At 36.7% G+C, this 20,768-nt stretch overlaps 1 protein-coding gene across 1 annotated transcript in view; it reads right to left on the reverse strand.

Annotated features, from left to right (window-relative positions):
• LRPPRC (leucine rich pentatricopeptide repeat containing) overlaps positions 1-20,768 on the reverse strand; it is a 111,272-nt gene that overhangs the window by 35,369 nt on the left and 55,135 nt on the right. The window contains exons 21-25 of the mRNA XM_047852743.1: positions 20,445-20,575; positions 19,653-19,738; positions 18,026-18,233; positions 7,588-7,712; positions 7,001-7,107 (exon numbers count right to left, since the gene is read on the reverse strand). Of these exons, the coding sequence (XP_047708699.1) occupies positions 7,001-7,107; positions 7,588-7,712; positions 18,026-18,233; positions 19,653-19,738; positions 20,445-20,575 (657 nt within the window). The remainder of the gene's footprint in view (positions 1-7,000; positions 7,108-7,587; positions 7,713-18,025; positions 18,234-19,652; positions 19,739-20,444; positions 20,576-20,768) is intronic.

The raw sequence follows: 20,768 nt of genomic DNA on the forward strand, positions 1-20,768 counted from the left end.
AGAATAGCAAAGGAGGAAAAGGGTATCATGGAACTTACTAAATCTTCCGATATTTGTCCTTTTCTCTAAAATCTTCAGAGATTGACATAAAGACCATGTCTAGAGGAGTAAGGAAAATATGGCTGAGCAAGTCAAACTAGCAAACTGACTATGGTAAAGTAAACATGACCCATTTAACTAGGCATTACAGGAGATGCTAAAGAGAGGGGGTATGAACTGGTATGAGAACTGACATCCATCTCTTGAAATGTGGGAGGTCACGGGGGAAAAAACTAGCTCTAAAAATCCTTCTGAGGGGCGTCTAGCTGGCTCAGTGGGAAGAGCATACAACTCTTGACTTCCAGGTTGTGAGTCTGAGTCCCACGTGGGGTGCAGAGATTTCTTAAAAATAAAATCTTTTTTAAGATTTGGTGCAGAGCCCAATGCGGGGGGCTCGAAGTCACAAACTGTGAGATCATGACCTGGGCAAAATCAAGAGTCAGACGCTTAAGCAACTGTGCCACCCAGGCGCCCCTAACCTTTTGGTTCTAAACACAAAACCATAAAAAGAAAAAAGGTTTTACCCCTGAGAAGATAGCAAAATTACTCTGGCTACAATGTGATGGAAGAGTAACAGCAGATAAGAAGAGGGAGAAAAATCAAGAGAATAATTCTGGAGAAAGGATAAGTTCTTTTGATGGTTTAGATTACTAAGGGGTCAAGAGATCATGGAGGTCATACTGCAATATATAAATGCATCAAATCAACATGCTGCATGCCTTAAACTTATGCAATGCTGTATCTTATCTCAATTTTAAAAAGAGAGAGAGATCACAGAGATAGGAACTGGTGTAAAAGAACCAAGAGAAAATGTGAAATCAGGACCCGATTTCAAATTCCATGCCTACTACTAACTAAACAAGCTCCACATGGACACTCCAAACTAGTTTCTTTGCCCTAATTACTTCTCAGAGTTGTTTTGTGAGAGAACCCCAAGCAGGCGCCGCACTGTCAGTGTAGAGCCTGATGTGGGGCTCAAATTCACAAACCGTGAGATCATGACCTGAGCTGCCACCAGGAGTCAGATGCTTAACCAACTAAGCCACCAGGTGCCCCCATAATAAAGTCCTTTCTTAAATGAGAAAATACCATTACACTATATGCCAACAAATTGGAGAACCAAGAAAAAATGGATAAATTTCTGGAAACATACAACCTTCCAAAAACAAATCAGGAAGAAATAGAATATTTGAACAGATCAATTCCTAGCAATGAAATCGATTCAGTAAACAAGTAAGTCCCAGGACCAGATAGCTTCACAGGTAAATTATACCAAACATCGGAAGAAGAGTAAATACCTATTCTTCTCAAATTATTAAAAAAAACAAAAAAACAGAAAAGAAAGCTTCGAAATTCATTCTACAAGGGCAGCATTACCCAGATTTAAAAAAGTAAAACCATTTTAGTTTATGATAATTTCTAGCTATGGGACTAGAAGTCAGGAGGCCTGCACTTTAGACCAAATCTCTGCTAAGATAATCATAAAAGAGGTATCATCTATAAAGACAGAACCGGGGCACCCAGGTGGCTCAGTTGGTTAAGCAGCTGACTTCGGCTCAGGTCACGATCTCACAGTCTGTGCGTTCGAGCCCTGCATCGGGCCGGGCTCTGTGCTGACAGCTCAGAGCCTGGAGCCTGTTTTGGATTCTGTGTCTCCCTCTCTCTCTGCCCCTCCCCTGCTCACACTCTGTCTCTCTCTCTCAAAAATAAACAAACATTAAAAAAATTTTTTTTTAAATAAATAAAATAAAGACATAACAAAGTTTCTGTCTCTGTGTATCAGGGGCCTTAATGGTAATAACATTTCACCTACTTCTAAGAAATGGTCCTATGTAAATAATCTGAAAACCAAATATACCTGCATCTATAGCTTAAGATGTGAGTTATGATTTCTTTGTAATAGTAAAAATTTTTCTCAAAAGAAAAATGGGCAAATAAACTTTTTTATTTAAAATTTATATAAAAGTTTATATAAAAGTGGGCAAATTCACTTATATAATGGAATGATAAGGTCATTAAAAATAATGCTTAGAAGAGTTCTTAATTACATGGAGGGAAATGCAGAAGCAGTGATGTAGGGTAAAGCTATGGTACGATTTATTTCAATTATATATAAAAGAAACAGGCATTGAATAAAGTACAGAAAAACCACAGGGATGACTAGACGAGTAGTGAGATTAATAGTGTGCCTTCGGACTTGGAATATTTTAAACAGTAACATGTAGAGTAAATTTTGTTTGAGTCTATTCACAGGGGAAAAAACAAACGTCAGATTGATCATCATCACTGGTACAACACAGAATACAGTTCACAAAATATTTACCTGATATTATTAAATAAGTTTGTAAAAATAATTTGTGAACATTTCCCCAATTTCATTCCAGAATGTGCCAGAAGAACACTGAGAGGAACTAGGGATAGTTAGCCTGCAGAGGATGAGACTGCAGAAGAGAGACAAAAGGTCTGACTTCAACACAGGGAAGAAGGTCACACAGAAGGAAGGGAATAAAACTAACATTTATTAAGTGTTTGATAATGCTGCCCCTCACCTGCTTGTGCTCTCTCTCTCTCTCTCTCTCAAAATAATAAATAAACCTTATTTAAGGGGGGGAAAAAGGCACCTGGGTGGCTCTGTCGGTTAAGCGTCTGACTCTTGACCTCAGTTCAGGTCATGATCTCACAGTTCATGAGTTCAGGCCCCACATCAAGCTCTGAGCTGATGGCTCAGAGCCTGCTTGAGATTCTGTCACTCTTTCTCTCTGCCCCTCACCTGCTGTGCTCTTTCTCTCTCTCAAAATAAACAAATAAACTTTATATTTAAAAAAAGTGTTTGATAATGTACCACTCTTTGAGTGTTATCTGATAGAGTCCTGAGAGACAGAACAAGGATGAAAGATGGAAGCACTTTCCTACCTCAGAGCCTTTGCACAGGGAGTTCCCTCTACATGAAATGTTTTTGCCGCCACTCTACGTGGCTGGTTCCCAATCCATCCTTTAGTTCTCATCCCAAACATCACTTTCTCAGAAAGACTGAGTCTGGAACAGACCCTTTCTATGTCAATTACTACATTATATATAGACTCATTTTTTTTAAGGTCTTTCTCTAGGATTAGATTGCAAGATGTCATCAGTAATTATTTGTTAATGATATAAAGAAGAAAGGGAAAGAGGGAAGAAGGGAAGAAGGGAGGGAGGGGAAATTGGTCTAACAGGATTGACCCGGAGGGCATTATGCTAAGTGAAGTCAGGCAGAGAAAAGACAAATACAGTATAATCTCAAACTCCTAGAACAGTGGTTGTCAGGGGCTCAGAGAAAATGAGGAGCCGTTGGTCAAAGGGTACAAACTTCCTCTATAAAATGAACAGGTTCTGGGGACCTAATGTACAACACGGTGATAGTATAATATAATACTATGTTATAGGGGTGTCTGGCTGGCTCAGTCAGAGAAGAATGTGCAACTCTTGATCTTGGGATTGTTGAGTCTGAGCCCCACACTGGATATTACTTAAATAAATACAACTTTAAAAAATGTTATTAATTTAAAAAATATATCCTTGAAAGCTGCTGAGAGTAAATTGTAAATGTTCTCACCATAAAAAAGAAATGTAATTATGTGAGGTGATAGAGGCGCTAACTAACATTACTGAGGTAATCATTTTGTACAACATAAGCAATCAGAGGCACCTGGGTGGCTCAGTTGGTTAAGTGTCTGACTCTCGGTTTCAGCTCAGGTAATGATCTCATGGTTCGTGAGTTCGAGTCCTTCATCGGACTCTGCACTGACAATGCAGAGCCTGCTTGAGATTCCTCTCTCCCTCTCCTCTCTCTCTCTCTGCCCCACTTTCTCTCTCAAAATAAATAAATAAACTTAAAAAATACAAGTAATCAAATCAACATAATGTACACTTAAACTGACACAATGTTATATGTCAGTTATCGCAATAAAGCTGGGGAAAAAGAACTATTTAGAGATTTCCCTTTCTACTTCTTTGCTCTACCTCTAATACCTGTAGTAACCTTCCCAGACCCCATCAGACTCTCAAATGTTAAAGTACTACTATATTCATCAACCCCTACCTCATACTCTATTTTCTCCAGAAAGTCTTGCCTAATTTCCTTCACTGGGAGTAAGTTCCACCCTTGAACTTTCAGAACGATTCATACTTTTCTTGTAGCAGTGAACATTTCTCAGTCTCATATAGTAATTATCCTCACACGTTAATCTCACATTCAAAGAGCTTCACATTAGTTCTTAGTCTGATTTCCTTTTCTCTCTTACTTTCATTTGGAAGAGAATACTTTCTCTGAGTATTAAGAATATGTATGCTTGTTATAGAAAACTCAGAATATATGGAAAAGTATAAAGTAAAATAGCTATAAATCCAATCTCCTGCAATAAACTATGTGTAGAAATAAAATATAAAGGCTATGTTAAAAGGTATTCTATATGATATATGTACATGGGCTCATTTAAAAAACAACACAAGTTGCTGTTACACTGAATACTGTAATACACACTGAATCCTGCCTCTTCTTTCTTCATTTAATGTGAACATTTTCATAACTGGTTTATCTGATCTCTCACAGTCCATGGAATACAAAGAAGCTTCACCGTACATTCTGCTTTGAAAACTCAATGCCAGCAAGTCTACCCATTGATAAGACACTATTGGCATTTTTGGAAATGATAAAAAATGTTGCTCACTGTTTACAATATTCTTTCATACACTGATATAGTCATAGTTGATTAATTTTTATTATTTTTTATATTTCAACAATTCTGAGAAAACTATGAGAGAGAATTCCAGGTCTTGAATTTTTTATTTATTTTTTTTTTGGGGGGGGGGAGTATGTGAGCAACAGAGAGAGAGAGAGAGAGAGAGAGACAGAATATCCTAAGCAGGCTCCCTACTCTCAGCATGGAACCAGACGCGGGGCTCAATCTCACCAACCATGAAATCATGACCTGAGCCGAAATCAAGAGTCGGGCACTTAACTCAGCCACCCAGGTGCCCCTGGGTCTTGGATTTTAATAGTGAAAAAAATAAGTAAGTTCCCACTTTAATTCAATTCCAACTAACCATCAAAAAAAGAAACTAAAAATGTGCTTCAGTCTATTCTCATGTATTACACACCTGCTGTCCTACCCTACAACACGGCAGGGGTTCCACAAAGCCATTCTTTATCCTTTAAGCAATTTTGTACACATCCACTATGAAAATTCTGTCATCAGTAGACAGCCATCCCTAAATGATTATGCTCAATGATGTGGCATTTGGCAAAGCTTTAAAGTAATTAAGAGGCAGTTTTCTCTTGCCTACTCATGTGACAACATGTACCTTTCTGCTGAGCATCATATTGTGAATTGCGCAGGGTAAAGAAGATAACACAATCCCTACTTGAGGGGCAAAGAGAATTAATATTATTGATTACTACCATAATCCAGGAAACATGCAAGCTGCTTTACATACATTATGTGATTGAATCTTAAAGAAAGATACTATATTCCCTTTTACAGATGAGGAAGCTTAAAAAGGTTTAGTAAACTGTCCATTACCACACTAGCAAGTAGATGGCAAAAGGCAAACTCACTCTTATGCCTTTGGCTCTTCCTATAACATGTTGCTTATTCCATAAAGAGACACGCATGATTTCCTACCGTAGAGCCACTCGCCACTATTATCTGAATACCTGAGCTTCATTTCTCCTCTGATCAGTGCCCTGCTAATACTGATACCATGCATACAGAGCAGAAGAACTCAAAAGACTTCTGAAGAGGTGAATCTTAAGAGCTTCCTGCATTTTCAGATACACTGTGCACTTTCAATGAAAGAATTTGTACTATTTTCTAGAAAATTCAAATGGACTACTTGAGCTACAGAAGCACCTGTCCAAGACAGCACATCCCACTTCCCTCTGACAGGAGGACAGATTGAGTTGTAAGACAGACAGACAGACAGGGAGGAACATTCTGAATCAGTATCACAGTCTTCCCTTTTCATATTTTTCTGCGAAAAACATCAAGAGAAACTAAAGATTTTTCTGGGTTATATAACTACATTTTCAATTTCATGATAAGCAGTCATCAATATACAAACAAGGAAGCCACACATCACCTTTGGGAAATTTTGGAAAAAGACACAGAGTAATGGCAAAGTATGATCTGACAGAAACATGATTAAGGATATGTTTACAAGTCTATTCTATTTATTTCACATTAAGTATTTTTTTCATAAGGTAATGGGTCTATCCTCTGTGGAATGTTTTATGTAGAGGAAACAGAATTGTTTAATAGTGAAATTAATCATAATTTGGACAGACTTTATATAGTTGCCCTTTGACTTATCAATTTCAGTAAGCAAAATTTCAATCAAGCCTAGATAAAATACACTAATCCTAAGTAGGCCAGGTTTGTCACCTACCATTTCCCATAAGCTGCTTACCATAGTTTAAAAAAAAAAAAAAAAAAAAAAGGAGAAGAAGAAGAAGAAATTTTAAATTAAATGCCAAACAGTTGCAGACAGCACTTGTTTGGCTGATTAACTTGTAGACAAGCATTACAAATAAATCTGAGCATGGTCTGCAGCAAATTAAATTCCACTGCTTTTAAGAACAAAGAATTCCTTGGCAAAGAGGATTAGCAACTTTACACCCAGGAATGCCAGTTTAATTTAATTGTTCCACAATCCAAGATTTAATATGCAAATATCATTTTGATACATAACAGTGAATTTAACAAAGTGAGGAAACAAATTCAATATACAACCAGGCTGCCTTTTCTGAACTGTAATTACATACAATAAAGAAGCTGGCCGAGTACCCCCCAGCCCCCATTACTGGGATTGAATTATATTAACATGAATCAGAACAACTGTAATTAAAGGTTAAAATTCTTAAACATATTCCAATTAAGAGTCTAAATAGCTGTCCAATTAGAATACTGTAGTTAAAAAATCATACCTCAATGATCTTCTTGGCCTCTTTGTAATTTCCTGTTTGTAGGAAGGCGAAAAAGAGATCATACAGCATTGTCATTTCACCTTGTTCTTGGCTCACAAAGTTCATTGCTAGAGAGGAAAGAAAAAAACAAAGCAGAGGAAAAAATACTAAAACACTTGAAGTTCTGGACAAATACAAGAGAACTTTAAAACAAATACTTAGAATGACTTAAAGACTGATGCTGTATCAACCTATTTTCTGTCACATTCCTTATCTAAGGGTATACATTTATGACAGTGAGGACCTAAGACTAGCTTCACGGAGGACTGGTGAGGGTGAGAGGGAAAAACTCCTCCTAAAGGCAGATTACCAAGAAGCAGAGCAAAAAATAATAGAGGGGCAAGTTTGCAAAATGAACAGTTATTACAATCAAGGACATTTATAGCATTGAAAATCTACCTTTTTAATTTAGAATTTAATTTAGAAGCACAACAAAGTTTCTCTGGATGTGCTTCCCTTCCTGTTAAATTTTCTCTTCACAGCAATGCATTAAGATTAAGCAAGCAAGAGGGGGAAAAGAATACACCAAGATACTGGAGGTGACCAACCTTTCTGAATTAGATCAGTCTCGCCTTTCTCTATTAGTTTACATAAGACATCATGAATCCTTGGTAATACTTTATACTTTTCATAGCAGTCAATGGTGACTTCAAGAGCGGCACTTAAGTCATCCCTTGGAAACATCAAAATATTAACAATGAATACACAAAATGTACAAGATCAGTCAAAATGTACAAGATGAGCTTTACTCAATAAAGCCAAAATGGGGAGGGGGGAGGGAGAGAAAATAATCCTTGTATAGTATAAATAAATGTTCAGAGTACAGACATCATGAGCAGTTCCCTGTTGTCCCTCCTTTATCTTTTATTATTTTGTTTGCTAAACAGCACTCTTAAAAATAAGTCCAGGTGCACCTGGGTGGCTCAGTCGGTTGACTGTCTCAATTTAGCTTAGGTCATGGTCTCACGGTTCATGAGCTCGAGCCCCACGTTGGGCTCACAGCTCTCAGCACAGAGCCAGCTTCAGATCCTCTGTCCCACTTTCTCTGCCCTTCCCCCACTTGCCCTCTCCCTCAAAAATAAGCAAACATTAAAAAGAAAAAAATCCAAATGGGGGAGCCTGGGTGGCTCAGTCGGTTAAGCATCTGACTCTTAATTTAGGTTCAGGTTATGATCCCAGGGTTGTGAGACCAAGCCCCACATTTGGCTCTGTGCTGGGTGTGGAGCCTGTTTAGATTCTCTCTGTTTTTCTATCACACATGCACGCGTACTCCCTGTCTCTCAAAAAAACCCAAAAAGTCCAAATAAATGAAGGCATTCTCTGAGATTATTACAAATAAAACCTGATTTCACATATTAAGATGCTATAAGAACACATTATTTCTAAAAATAAGGACTACTATCAAATATTTTTTCCAAATACTTATGTATGTTCATGGCCCTTAATAATTCTAGATTCGGGAAGCTTTATGAAATGTCCAGCAATAACTACCAAGGAATTTTTGAGTACTTTTTTCTTTTTTTAAGTAATTTCTACAACCCCGTATGGGGCTCAAACTCACGACCCCAAGATCAAGAGTTGCACACTCCTCCGACTGAGCCAGTCAGGTGCCCCTTGAGTACTTTCAACTTTATCATCCTAGTTTTCATACTGCCACCTCTCCAGACAAGGAGAAAATAACTTCAGGACTCATAATACAGAAACCTTACTGTGGGTAAAAACTAGGACATTCTTAAGATCAGTGAATTCTAGGAGAACCCTGAAGAAATTTCTCATTAGAGGGTGAGGTTTTTAAAATTATTTCCAGGAGTACCTGACTGGCTCAATCAGTGGAGCATGCAACTCTTGATCAAAAAGAGTTGTGAGTTTGAGACCCACAGTGGGCATAGAGATTACTTAAAAATAAAACCTTAAAAAAACATTATTTCTAATTGTAAAGTTAGGGCTTCTTTTCTGTGGTAATAAATTAAAATGAAAAGATATTTTCTAAATCATAGTTTCTTCAATTTTTTTTTTAATGTTTATTTTTGAGAGAAAGAGAGACAGAGGGCGAGCAGAGGAGGCAGAGAGAGAAAGAGAGAGAGAGAGAGAGAGAGAGAGAGAGAGAGAGAGAGAGAACCCAAAGCAGGCTCCAGGTTCTGAGCTGTTGGCACAGAGCCCAACACAGGGCTCAAACCCACAGGCTGCAAGATCATGACCTGAGCCAAAGTCGGCCGCTCAACCGACTGAGCCACCCAGGTGCTCCAAGCCAGAGTTTCTTAAACAAGAGTGTGGAAATACATCGTTAGGAGTCCTCAAAAACCACTTTTTCCTTTAAAAGGAAAATGACAGTGTGAGAAATGTGTAAGACCTTAGAAAAACTGTAGAAATTGTGTGATCCAATTCTACATCCCATCCTCCTTTATTTTAAAATAGATGAGGAGGGGCGCCTGGGTGGCGCAGTCGGTTAAGCGTCCGACTTCAGCCAGGTCACGATCTCACTGTCCGTGAGTTCGAGCCCCAGCGTCGGGCTCTGGGCTGATGGCTCAGAGCCTGGAGCCTGTTTCCGATTCTGTGTCTTCCCCTCTCTCTGCCCCTCCCCCGTTCATGCTCTGTCTCTCTCTGTCCCAAAAATAAATAAACGTTAAAAAAAAAAAATTTTTTTTTAAATAAAATAAAATAGATGAGGAAATGAAGGCATGTACAGACTGAATGATTAGCCTAAGGCTACTAGGTAAACAGAGGAAGGCACTGCCTTCGGGTCCCTAGACTTCTCACTTTCAGCTAACTACCTCTACTTATACATTGTGCTCTATTTAAAGCACTGCTGTTTGTTTAACCTTATAATAAGGTGGTGCAATTTGGAAGAGGAAATTAAGGAGTTTTGAAGAGAATGTATGAAATATAGACAGACAGGCATGGTTAGTGACAGTTCATAACAAGCTCTGTGGAGAAAACACCTTTCTCTCACACATGCAACAGTTTTCAAAAGGAAGAAAGCATTTTTAAATTTTCTGTTGAAGCCCTAACGTTTTGGTCCATTATACAAATGTGCTGTTGCCCGAGACTGAATTACTATTTTATCTAGATTAAGATTTTAAGCTCTACTGAAAGGAAAATACCACGAAGAAGTGTTAATTTTACTGCGATAATACTGACACAGTGAAAACGAGCCGATCCTGAGGGAGCTCTACCTTCTCCCCTTCCTAAGCCCTGTTTACAGTGCATCTTCTGGCACCCCACAGAGTCATTTGAATTTTTGTCATTTGGGGTGAAGACTAAATTACAGGTTAATTTCAAAACTGCAAGTAGATGTTGCAGGCTAGATTACTGTCATACAAGGGAAATGCTACAGTAGCTACCACATACGCTATAAACCTTTATATAATCAGTATTTCCCCTTGCTTCAGACACAAGTTCAGTTACTAGCTTTCTACAATTCCATTTAACGGAAAACCACTAAAATATTTTCAAGAGAATAACTAACACATACTGATTTTTCGAAAGCAGCACGATCTGCTTTTTCAGATCAACTCCCAAACTAGAATAGTACGTCTCAATTGTATTTCCTCTACATTAGGTCAAAGCTATCAATAAATGAATGAATAATTGCTCTGTCAATCAAAGAGACATGTTAACAGTCTTTGGTCTCCAAATACATGCTTCTGAAGATTATACATACTCAGAACAACAACAGAAAAGACAAGAATACCAAACTGGAAATAATTCATATATTTGTTAGTAATTTTAAGTACCACTGTTACTGTTCTCAGGTTGCCAACAAAATGAGTTAGAAATCTATAATGAAACATTTCATACAAAGTGTACTCATGACAGAAATGAACTAATGTAATGACCTGGGGTGGGGGGATGGGGGGAGGGAGGAATGAACTAATAATTAGCCGGCTCTTTTCAATCCCTATCATCTACATTCTGACTTGTGGCTGATTATGTCATTTTAAAAAGAGATAAAAATATCCATGTTTCATATGATATGATGTCATCATTAATCTTTCCTATTAAACCTTAAAAACTTGGGTGATAAAAATGAAAAATACGAAAAAGTATCTAAAATCAACACAAATAGTTGTATACTCACAGGACTTTTGAATTTCAATCCCACTTGGTAAGTACTACATGCAGCTTTGGCTGTAGCCATGTGATAAATTTCCAGAAGTGGTGATGAAAGGCAGATTATCACAATGGCTGAACTCAAGGATCTATGGGTTCCCTCCCAGTTCTAATTCTCTAATGTGAGGTTCTGTGAATTTGAGCTTATTAGATTAGATTCATCAACTCAAATGTTTCACACCACCAGAGAAAATCATCACATGAAAGTACGACTTTTATTAGACAAGATGAAATCAGTAAGAACAGCAAAACATAAAAAGGAAAAAGTGGAACTACTTTATACCCAAGATGTGGAACAGCACTTTATCAGTGTGCCTCGAGGTTCCGTGACCTCAAATGATTCCATGATCTCCTTTGCACACTTTAAACCCTAGAATGGATTTAGGGGCGCCTGGGTAGCGCAGTCAGTTAAGCGTCCGACTTCAGCCAGGTCACGATATCGCGGTTCATGAGTTCAAGCCCCGCGTCAGGCTCTGGGCTGATGGCTCGGAGCCTGGAGCCTGTTTCCGATTCTGTGTCTCCCTCTCTCTCTGCCCCTCCCCCGTTCATGCTCTGTCTCTCTCTGTCCCAAAAATAAATAAAAAAAACGTTGAAAAAAAAATTAAAAAAAAAAATAAATAAACCCTAGAATGGATTTAAAACCCTACTCTAAAATAACAATAATGCTTTGAAGAAATCTTGTTGGTAACATTAATTCTGGATCCAAAGCTTTTGATTCTATGCTTACTTCAGCATATATTCATAACTCTGAAAGCTTTATGTACAATTGAATCACAAATTTTTAAAAGCCCATTCCTGATAAAAATTTAGCCACCGCTGTCACAAACCTCAAATAATGCTAAAAGAAAACAACTCTATAACGTATCAGTATCTCTAAAAATAGGGGGGGGGGGTGGCCCCAAGGTGGCTCAGTCTGTTAAGGTTCTGTCTTCGGCTCAGGTCATGATCTCACAGTTCATGGCTTCAAGCCCCACATCAGCTTACATGCTGCGAGTGTGAAGCCTGCTTGAGACTGTCTCTGTCTCTCCCTGTCCCTCTCCCACTGAGGCTTTCTCCCTCAAATTAAATAAACTTGGAAAAAAAAAAAAAACAGAAAAAAGAAAAAAAAAACTGTAACTAAGACTTTTTTTCAATGCCTAGACCCTCCCCCCCAAATATTTCAATGAAGTACATAAAACAATTTTCATGAATGAAACTATATATGCCAATAAGCAATCATTTAAAAACTTTTTTTCATTGATGCAAACATAAGGTTTATCAAATTCTGTGAGTCTATGAAATGAGGCAGAAGAGAGGAAAGGAATATTCTAAATTCTCAATTTTAAGAACAAGTATCTAAGATAGGTTGAGTCCAGTAAGAGTCCAGTAAGTAATTTGAACATTTAAAAGAGAGTTCTGGGGCACTGGGTGGCTCAGTTGGTTAAGCCTCCGACTTTGGCTCAGGTCATGATCTCACGGTTCGGGAGTTCGAGCCCCGTGTCAGGCTCTGCCCTGACAGCGCAGAGCCTGGAGCCTATTTCGGATCGTGTGTCTCCCTCTCTCTCTCCACCCCTCCCCTGCTCAAGCGCTGTCCCTCTCTCAAAAATAAACATTAAAAAAAATTAAAGAAAAAATAAAAGAGAGTTTTATTTATCAACGTGAATGGACTTGGCCCATATTAAAATTCACTCTAGAATCTCTAATTCACTTTTTAAGGGAACATGACTGAACATAAAACTACTACAAACTGTAATTTTCCATTATTACATGGAGGAATATCCAAAATGGCAAGCTTGAAGCTCAGATAGCAAATCTGTTGCCACCTTTTGTTTCGGTCATTATTATGAAATTAAAGTATGTTATGTCACTGACGGAAAAACAAACACTGGACATACATCCATATGAGGCATCCACTGAACACAAAAATACCTTCTCAAAGATACTAGGAAACAAAGCACTTTTAAGTCAAATTCCTCACTATACATAACTGTAAAAACCACAAATGCATCTCACAGAATCTCATGTTGTTAGAACTAGTGACAACAATCTATTCACCTATCAGTAGCCTCAAACTTAATCTCCTTACTTATCGTAAATAACTTTCCAATCCAGAGAGTATACTTGATTTAAACAACGAAAAAGGGACAAATATTGATTTTTAATTGGAATAAGGTGCTTCGACATTATGCATAAAGTGTTCGTGAAGTGGTAATTTACCTAAAGGGCATACTGCCTGAAAAGCTCTCAAAATCGGAAATCACTAGAGAAAAGGGGAGTCTGGGGGAGAAAAAAGTTTAAAACAAGAAAAAAAAAAAACAATTCACTCTAAGAACAAACTATTCTATAAATCTTAAGCAGTTGTTCAGTGTGGAAAGAAATCAATTCAAGAGAAACCATCGTCCTCATAAAAATTATTCTGTAAGGAGAACCAGCCTTTGAAAGAGCTAAATGTTTTTTTTCTGTTCATCATCTATAAATGAGGAATCTTCAAGTAGACTGGTGTTGCAATTACAACTAATCCTCCCCAAAAAATTAACTGTGTTGAAGGCTTTGTAATTTCCCTAGGTACAATTTAGCTGTCACTTACTTTAAAATTTACTCAAACATGCGTTCGGAACAGCACTAACTTCACATGTCAAGAGCTTTCCAGCCAATTGAGTCTAAACTGGAAGTCGGTGTTAAACAACTGAATGATTAGACAAGATAGCTCATTTCCCTGCTCTTTTGTTCAGAATAAAATGCCACATTTACATTATCAGGCTCAACAGGATTTTCTGACAGAGGGAGAAAAAACCCTACTGAACACTGTCCGTACTAAGCACATGAAGCCTGTCATTTACCAATCATCCTTCAAAAAGCAATAGCCATGAATGTAACTTAATTACGACCCAATGATCCTTGACGAAAAATCATCTTATCACTGTCCTGTCCCCCTAGGGCAAATGAACCACTTTTGTCCTTTGGCACTGATGATGCTAAATTCTTAATTGCAATAATGGAGTAAAAGAGCCAAACCTCCTTAATTTCCTTTCAGCACATAAAGAGTTTTACTCTAGAAGGCAAGCATTCCCATAAATAATAAAAGTATCTAGTACAAATGAAGATGCTAAAATTGAAGGGGAGCAAATATGACAGAATAACCAGCATTTTAAAAAATATATTTCCCATTTACATAACATTCTAAAGTGCTACAATGAGTTTTAAAACTTTTATTATTATAGGTTCATCTTACAGAAATTGTGACCTTTATGAAGAACTCAAGATTAACTTAGCAAGAGTTCTGGGATGATTAAATATACAAAGTCCATGGTTCACTTAAATGAAATGCATGTGGACATATACAGATTATAGCACAAATCAGCACAGAAAAGTCCTTAATGGAAAGCAGAAATTAAAGCTTCTCTGATCATTTGCACTAAATAATCCAGTTAAACAGCTTCAGATATTTTTTTCACATGCAATGAAACCAAAATGGATAAGCTGTAAGACAAGTGAATCTGAAACTACATCATACAAATTTTTATGCTTTTAAACCTAATGGCCCAGATTTTATTAATTTCATTTCCTTTACCATGGCATAAAGACAAATCAAAAGCTCTTTTAACCTATTTTAAAGCATTTCTTTCTTCCTTAATATGGAGGGCCCAGATCATCTTCCAGAATCAGGCATGATTTCAATGAAAAGAAAAAAAATTTTAAGTAGTTACCTAAAATAAAGTAGCATTCATTTGGCCTATAGGTAGACACGTGGCTTATAAAATAATCCTAACGTAAGTGAAACACCTGAAAGTTTTGTTCAACTCGGCCTATTTTTCCATTCAATACAAGTATTATAATTTTGATAATACAAAAACAGATTAGTTAACCAACTTCTTTACAATTTTCCAAAAGTGTTATTACTTTGTATTTCTATTTGCAAATAAATGAAAACAAAGTGTATTGTTTTCCACACCCATAAACTTTTTATGCACTTTCCAAGTAACAAACTGACACAGGATTACTTTCTCCTGTGTTTTATCTAATGCTGGAAAAGTCAGCATTATCTTTCAAAATTAAGATATTACAGAATCCGAAACATCATCTTTCTAAAAAACCCAATCTCGGGGCGCCTGGGTGGCGCAGTCGGTTAAGCGTCCGACTTCAGCCAGGTCACGATCTCGTGGTCCGTGAGTTCGAGCCCCGCGTCAGGCTCTGGGCTGATGGCTCAGAGCCTGGAGCCTGTTTCTGATTCTGTGTCTCCCTCTCTCTCTGCCCCTCCCCCGTTCATGCTCTGTCTCTCTCTGTCCTGAAAAAAATAAATAAACGTTGAAAAAAAAAATTAAAAAAAAAAAAAAAAACCAATCTCACAGATTTGTTCCAGAATTACAGTATCTAAGTGATAGTCTCTTTAGAGTCTTTGCAGTGGCATTCCAAAATGATGCTTGTCTTTGAATGAAAAGATGAAGATTTTATATGATGTTCTGAAACGTGTTTCATAATTTTATCTCAAGTCTGAATAAGGCTCATTCTCTAGATGAGCTCACACCTGCTGAGGTCAATTACATGATATTATTGAAGATTAAATATATTTAATCAAATCAAATACATGTGGACTTTTTAGCAGGCTAGTGTAGTTAATCCTTGTACTGCTCTTGTCATGATTCTGAATTAATTAGTTATGTTCCACCAGTTACGGAAAACACAACAGAAAAAAAGTTTCAAAGACAATTTTTTCCTCCAACTTATCCCAGACTAGAAGTGCAACTACTGTTTTCTGCAATTCTATAAAAAGGAAATCTCCTTTGTCTTCTCTTTATTACTCTCATGACTTATCTAAAACAGTCAACAAAACCTTTTTATTAAGATAAACTGAAAGATTCTGTCATGGAGACTGCCTCTGCAAAGATACTAAAAAAAAAAAAAAAAAAAAGACTAGGCAAATCAAAATAGTGGGTAATAATTTCTCTATGTATCTGAAAGTAGTAAGAAATCAAAAAGCAAAGATACTAATTTAGATTTCTCTAGCCCAATTAAGAGAGACAGCCCAATTTTCCTGAGATCTACAAATCTCTGAGTGTCCTCTATAATCAGAAGCACAGAGCATGCTCTAGGTTAACATGTAGATTCCATGTTATTTCATTTTCCTGTGGATAAGCTCTCCTTGGTTCATGAGCCCCATCTGCAGACCTCTTTCAGAAAACTTTCTGTCTTGTCTGTATTCAAAGTATTTCTATTTGTAAGATACTATTCTACCATGGCCTCGTTTTCATTGTTAATTATTTTATTTTTGCCCAGTAGTGGAGGAGGGCCTAATTCTTCTGGGCACTGGGCCCATTTCTTTCAAATCCCTAAGCAGAGCTTCACATGCAATTTGCAGAGATGGGTCTCTCAAACAATCAAAAAAATTCTAGTAGGAAGCATATTAATTATAGGATTTCGATATAAAGTTGGCTGTGAACATGAGAACTCAGTAACACAGTAATTGTTTGAATCACTATTTCTTTAAAAGGATGTAATGCTGAGATTGTAGAGGTTAAGATGTGGCCAATCATCTAACTTGATAAGCTTTTTTTTGATTGGATGACAAATTGTTTCATCAAACATATATATGTATGTATGTATCTGTGTGTGTATAAATATATATATATATATATATATATCTACATTTCCTAATATGGAGCCAAGATGATTTTTATTCCCCATTTTGAATTCAATACTAGGGACACCTGGCTGGCTTCAGCGGGAAAGCATGTGCTTCCTGATCCTGGGGTCGTGAGTTCGAGCCCCACGCTGAGTGTAGAGATTACTTAAATAAATAAAACTTAAAAAAAAAAAATTCAATAATAAACCATTCATTATATTCAATTAATTATACCCTCTAATTAATAAAGGAAAACTACCAGAAATTTGGGAAGAATATGAGAACGATTAAGATGTATCTTTTATTTTTCCTGGCATTGATAGGGCAGTATCTATACTAAAATCAGAAAAATCCCTACACTTATCTTGATGAGCACTGACTAACATAAGGAACTGCTGAATCACTGTATTGTACACCTGAAACTAATATAACTCTATGTTAACTACAGTGGAATTAAAATAAAATCAGAAAATCAGAAAATCCCAATCACAAAACAGGCAAATTAAAAACTGCATTAAACCATGAAAAAGATGATAAAGAGGAAAGATGTAAGAAATTTTTTTTAAAAAGGCAAAAAAAGGGAAAACAAATGCAAAAGGAAAAGAAGATATAATAAAGGGTGCATAGTGGTCTTACTAAAATGTTTTACTCACTGCAAGAGAGCAGGGTTGATTTTTATGATTTGTATTGCAAATAATACCTTAAATTGGGCATATTAGAGCATATCAGTTGCTATCGAATGTAAAAATTTTCAAACTAAGTAAACCTCACCCTATCTACAAAATTCATCTTCCTCCTCCAATGCACAGAGACATCCTCTACAGCATTTATCAAAGCTAGAAAACCTGTATTGGCACATACTATTAAAATCAATTACAACATGGAGAAAAGGAGCACCAAAGAGATGCTGCTACATTACTACTCGAATAACAATCAGGATGCAGAATCAAAAGCCCCAGAGAATCCTTCCTTCTTATATTAATAATTAACACCTCTAAGGCTCATAACTGGGAAAAATTAGATTCAATTTCATGTGATATCATCACATGCCCCACAAAAAAATTCAGCGCACACCAATCCATTGAGAAGTAAGCCATAGGGCCACAGAGCTGCTGGTCATTTTCAACGTCATCTAGCCCATAAAAGTCCTCTTATTTGTGGTAAATAACCTCCAAGGCTTCCATAGCACCACAGAGTATTTACAAAGTGTAATTCCCAAATGATTAGCCTCATTATTTGAATACCAAGATTTAAAATTCATAATTCACTTAACTTACTTTTCCAGATACAGAGTGACCAGTGGGGAACTTAAGGCAGTAGATGGTTTCGCTAACCCCAGAGTCATGATGGCTTTGTGCAACTGTTTTACTGTTTCAGTTTCACCTCTTAAAGCTGCGCCATTCAGGATGTGGAAAAAGGACAAGACTGTTGCATCTTTGATAAGAACATCCTTCTCTTTCATCTCCTTTAGAATGTTAATAGCATCTACAATGAAGTAACACAAAAGACCCTTAGGTAATTTCATGTAGGGAAAACAAACTGCTATTAAAACAGCATTTCAAGCCCAGCAGGAATGTAAATTCTAGTGTATAATGCCGATTTCAAGTTAATTACTACTTGCATTTCTAAACGAGACTACAATTATAAATCCACAATAGCATGGTTTTATCATTTCCCTGCAACTTTGACTACAAATTATAGATAGGGACTGTGTGCCCACTCTGCACCACATAACCCTGTACGGTCTGCCCTATAGCTGTAAGATCCTCCTAAATGGAGGCTTTTATCGTTCAAAGCTAACATCTGCTAAATCACATCATTGTTTCTTCAGCAGATGGCTTGTCAGGAGGCCAGATAATAAAGATGTGTTTACACTGTATATACAGCCAGACTAATGGTCTGATACCGATAGGGCCTGTTTGCTATGTCGATACTAATTAGCCAAGCAGAGCCAATGAAAGCTTTCCAAAAGACTGCATGTTAATACATTAGATTCATTAAGCTTCATTAGGAAGGCAGAAACAAACATTTTAGGATATGGAATAAGTGCATTTTTATAATGTTGTTCTTAATTATTGCCCAGACAAAATGTTTTGACCGTTTTACAAAAAGTGATTTTTAAAAAGCAGGCTAATGCTTATAAAGAGTTTTCTGTATTAGAAGGACGTCCCAAGAAAAAATTCAACGTTCAGATCAAGTATTTCCTCCTTACATTTTTCACTGTAAAAATTTTCTTTAAATATCTTCTCTAGAAATAAAAAGGAGAGGAAGGCTAAAAAGGAAGTTTCAAAATCAAGCCCAATGAGAAATTTAAGAAACAAGCAAACAGTAAGAATATATGATCAAGTGTAAGTAATTAGGCTTAGTATTATCTCAACAGTGAGAAAATTACAGCATGCATCTCAGTTGTAAAATCAGCAAGGTTTTCCCTGCAAACTTCTAAATGAAAACTTATTAAGGTATATACATTTTTTGTTAATGTTATTAAAAGTTAAGACACAGACTACAACAGAAATCATATTCTTAAATAAAGGGTATGTTTATAGGTTTTACGTTCAGCCTTCAGATGTTCTTAAGCAAAAACAAAGCCATTAGTGCAGGCATATAAGCAAATTGTGCCATAAGTCATGATCTTCAAACTCAATCCAAACAGCAATGCTAATAAAAACTAGCTGTAGAAATGCAAAAAGCACTGAGCTGTGCAAATGTAAATGACAAGCTTGCCAATCCATTAAAACTAATGGCCTACACTGTCCACGCAGCTCTGGATGGATTCACATGCAAATTTGTATGCAAAGTGTTCAAGCACTTTGCAGGACATGATATACCATTAATATCAATTCACATGTTACTCCAGTGGCAAGATACTTGCATCACCTATTTCCTTTATGTGCCGAGGCTTACCTTGGAGCTTGCCGTGTTTTCCCAATACTTTTACAAGGCCTACATACTTGCTGGTGTCAAGGACAGCAGATGGATCTAAACGGTCACTAAAAATTAAAGGCACATTTATGTTATGTTAAAAGTTGACTGTGAAAAGAACTGCAGTATCCATGTTATCACTTTTCAAAACTCATCAGTTGTTCTGAACTGTTATTAGCGTAGGCCTCTACATTTCTGTGAAGGTTTATTTTTGAAGCCATATTCAAATTCACATGTAATTATACTCAAAGTGACAAAAGGGTAAAAACCTAACACTACATGTTTATTGCATCACACCATCTGCAAATGTTACAAACGAAGGAATTCTTTGCTTCGTGGCACTTTACGTGATTCTAACTTTGTGATAAACATTGAAATACTCAAAGACATTATTTTTAATTAAAAAATCTATCAGGATGGGAAACCAAAGATACCTGAGAAATGGACAGAATGTTGTTCACACTACAGAAGAGAAAGGGGAATGTTAAGCCTTATAATCACCCCTGTTGTGATATGCAGTTGTAGAATAATCAATGGGGAAAAATCCTTGGCTTTCAGGCACAGGATGTCTTATCATACTTAAACAAAGACTCTTTGCTGAAAACAAGCTGCAATTAATCAAAGGGAGTCATTTTATGAAATTTCAAAAAACACTGACAAAAAAGATTTTTTAAAAATTACATTCTATAAGAGGAATATTCAATTTACACGATCCATGAAGGACTGACTATCCGCATAAATGCTGATGATTTGTTCCAGTGCCAGGGTACTCACAATTCTTGTTTCAGGTTCAATGCATCTTCTGCATTATCATGTCGACAGCACAAATTTATTAAAGCTGCATAGCCACCAACAACCATGTCCGATTCATATTTTGCTTTCAATTCAAGAGCTTTTTGCATGTTCTAAAATAAAGGACAGAAGTAAAAAAGAAAGAAGGAAGATGGTATAAAATGATATAAAAGTAAAAATGTAAAATCTCTAAGTTTAACACTCGGAGTGTAGAAAAAGTTAATAGCACTTTAAAAACAAATGGATCCGGTGTTAATAATTTCACCTTTCTCCTTGGGGTGTTTTTATTCACCTTTCAAAAGCAGC

The sequence above is a fragment of the Prionailurus viverrinus genome, chromosome A3, assembly GCF_022837055.1.
Source record: "Prionailurus viverrinus isolate Anna chromosome A3, UM_Priviv_1.0, whole genome shotgun sequence".
NCBI lineage: Eukaryota > Metazoa > Chordata > Mammalia > Carnivora > Felidae > Prionailurus > Prionailurus viverrinus.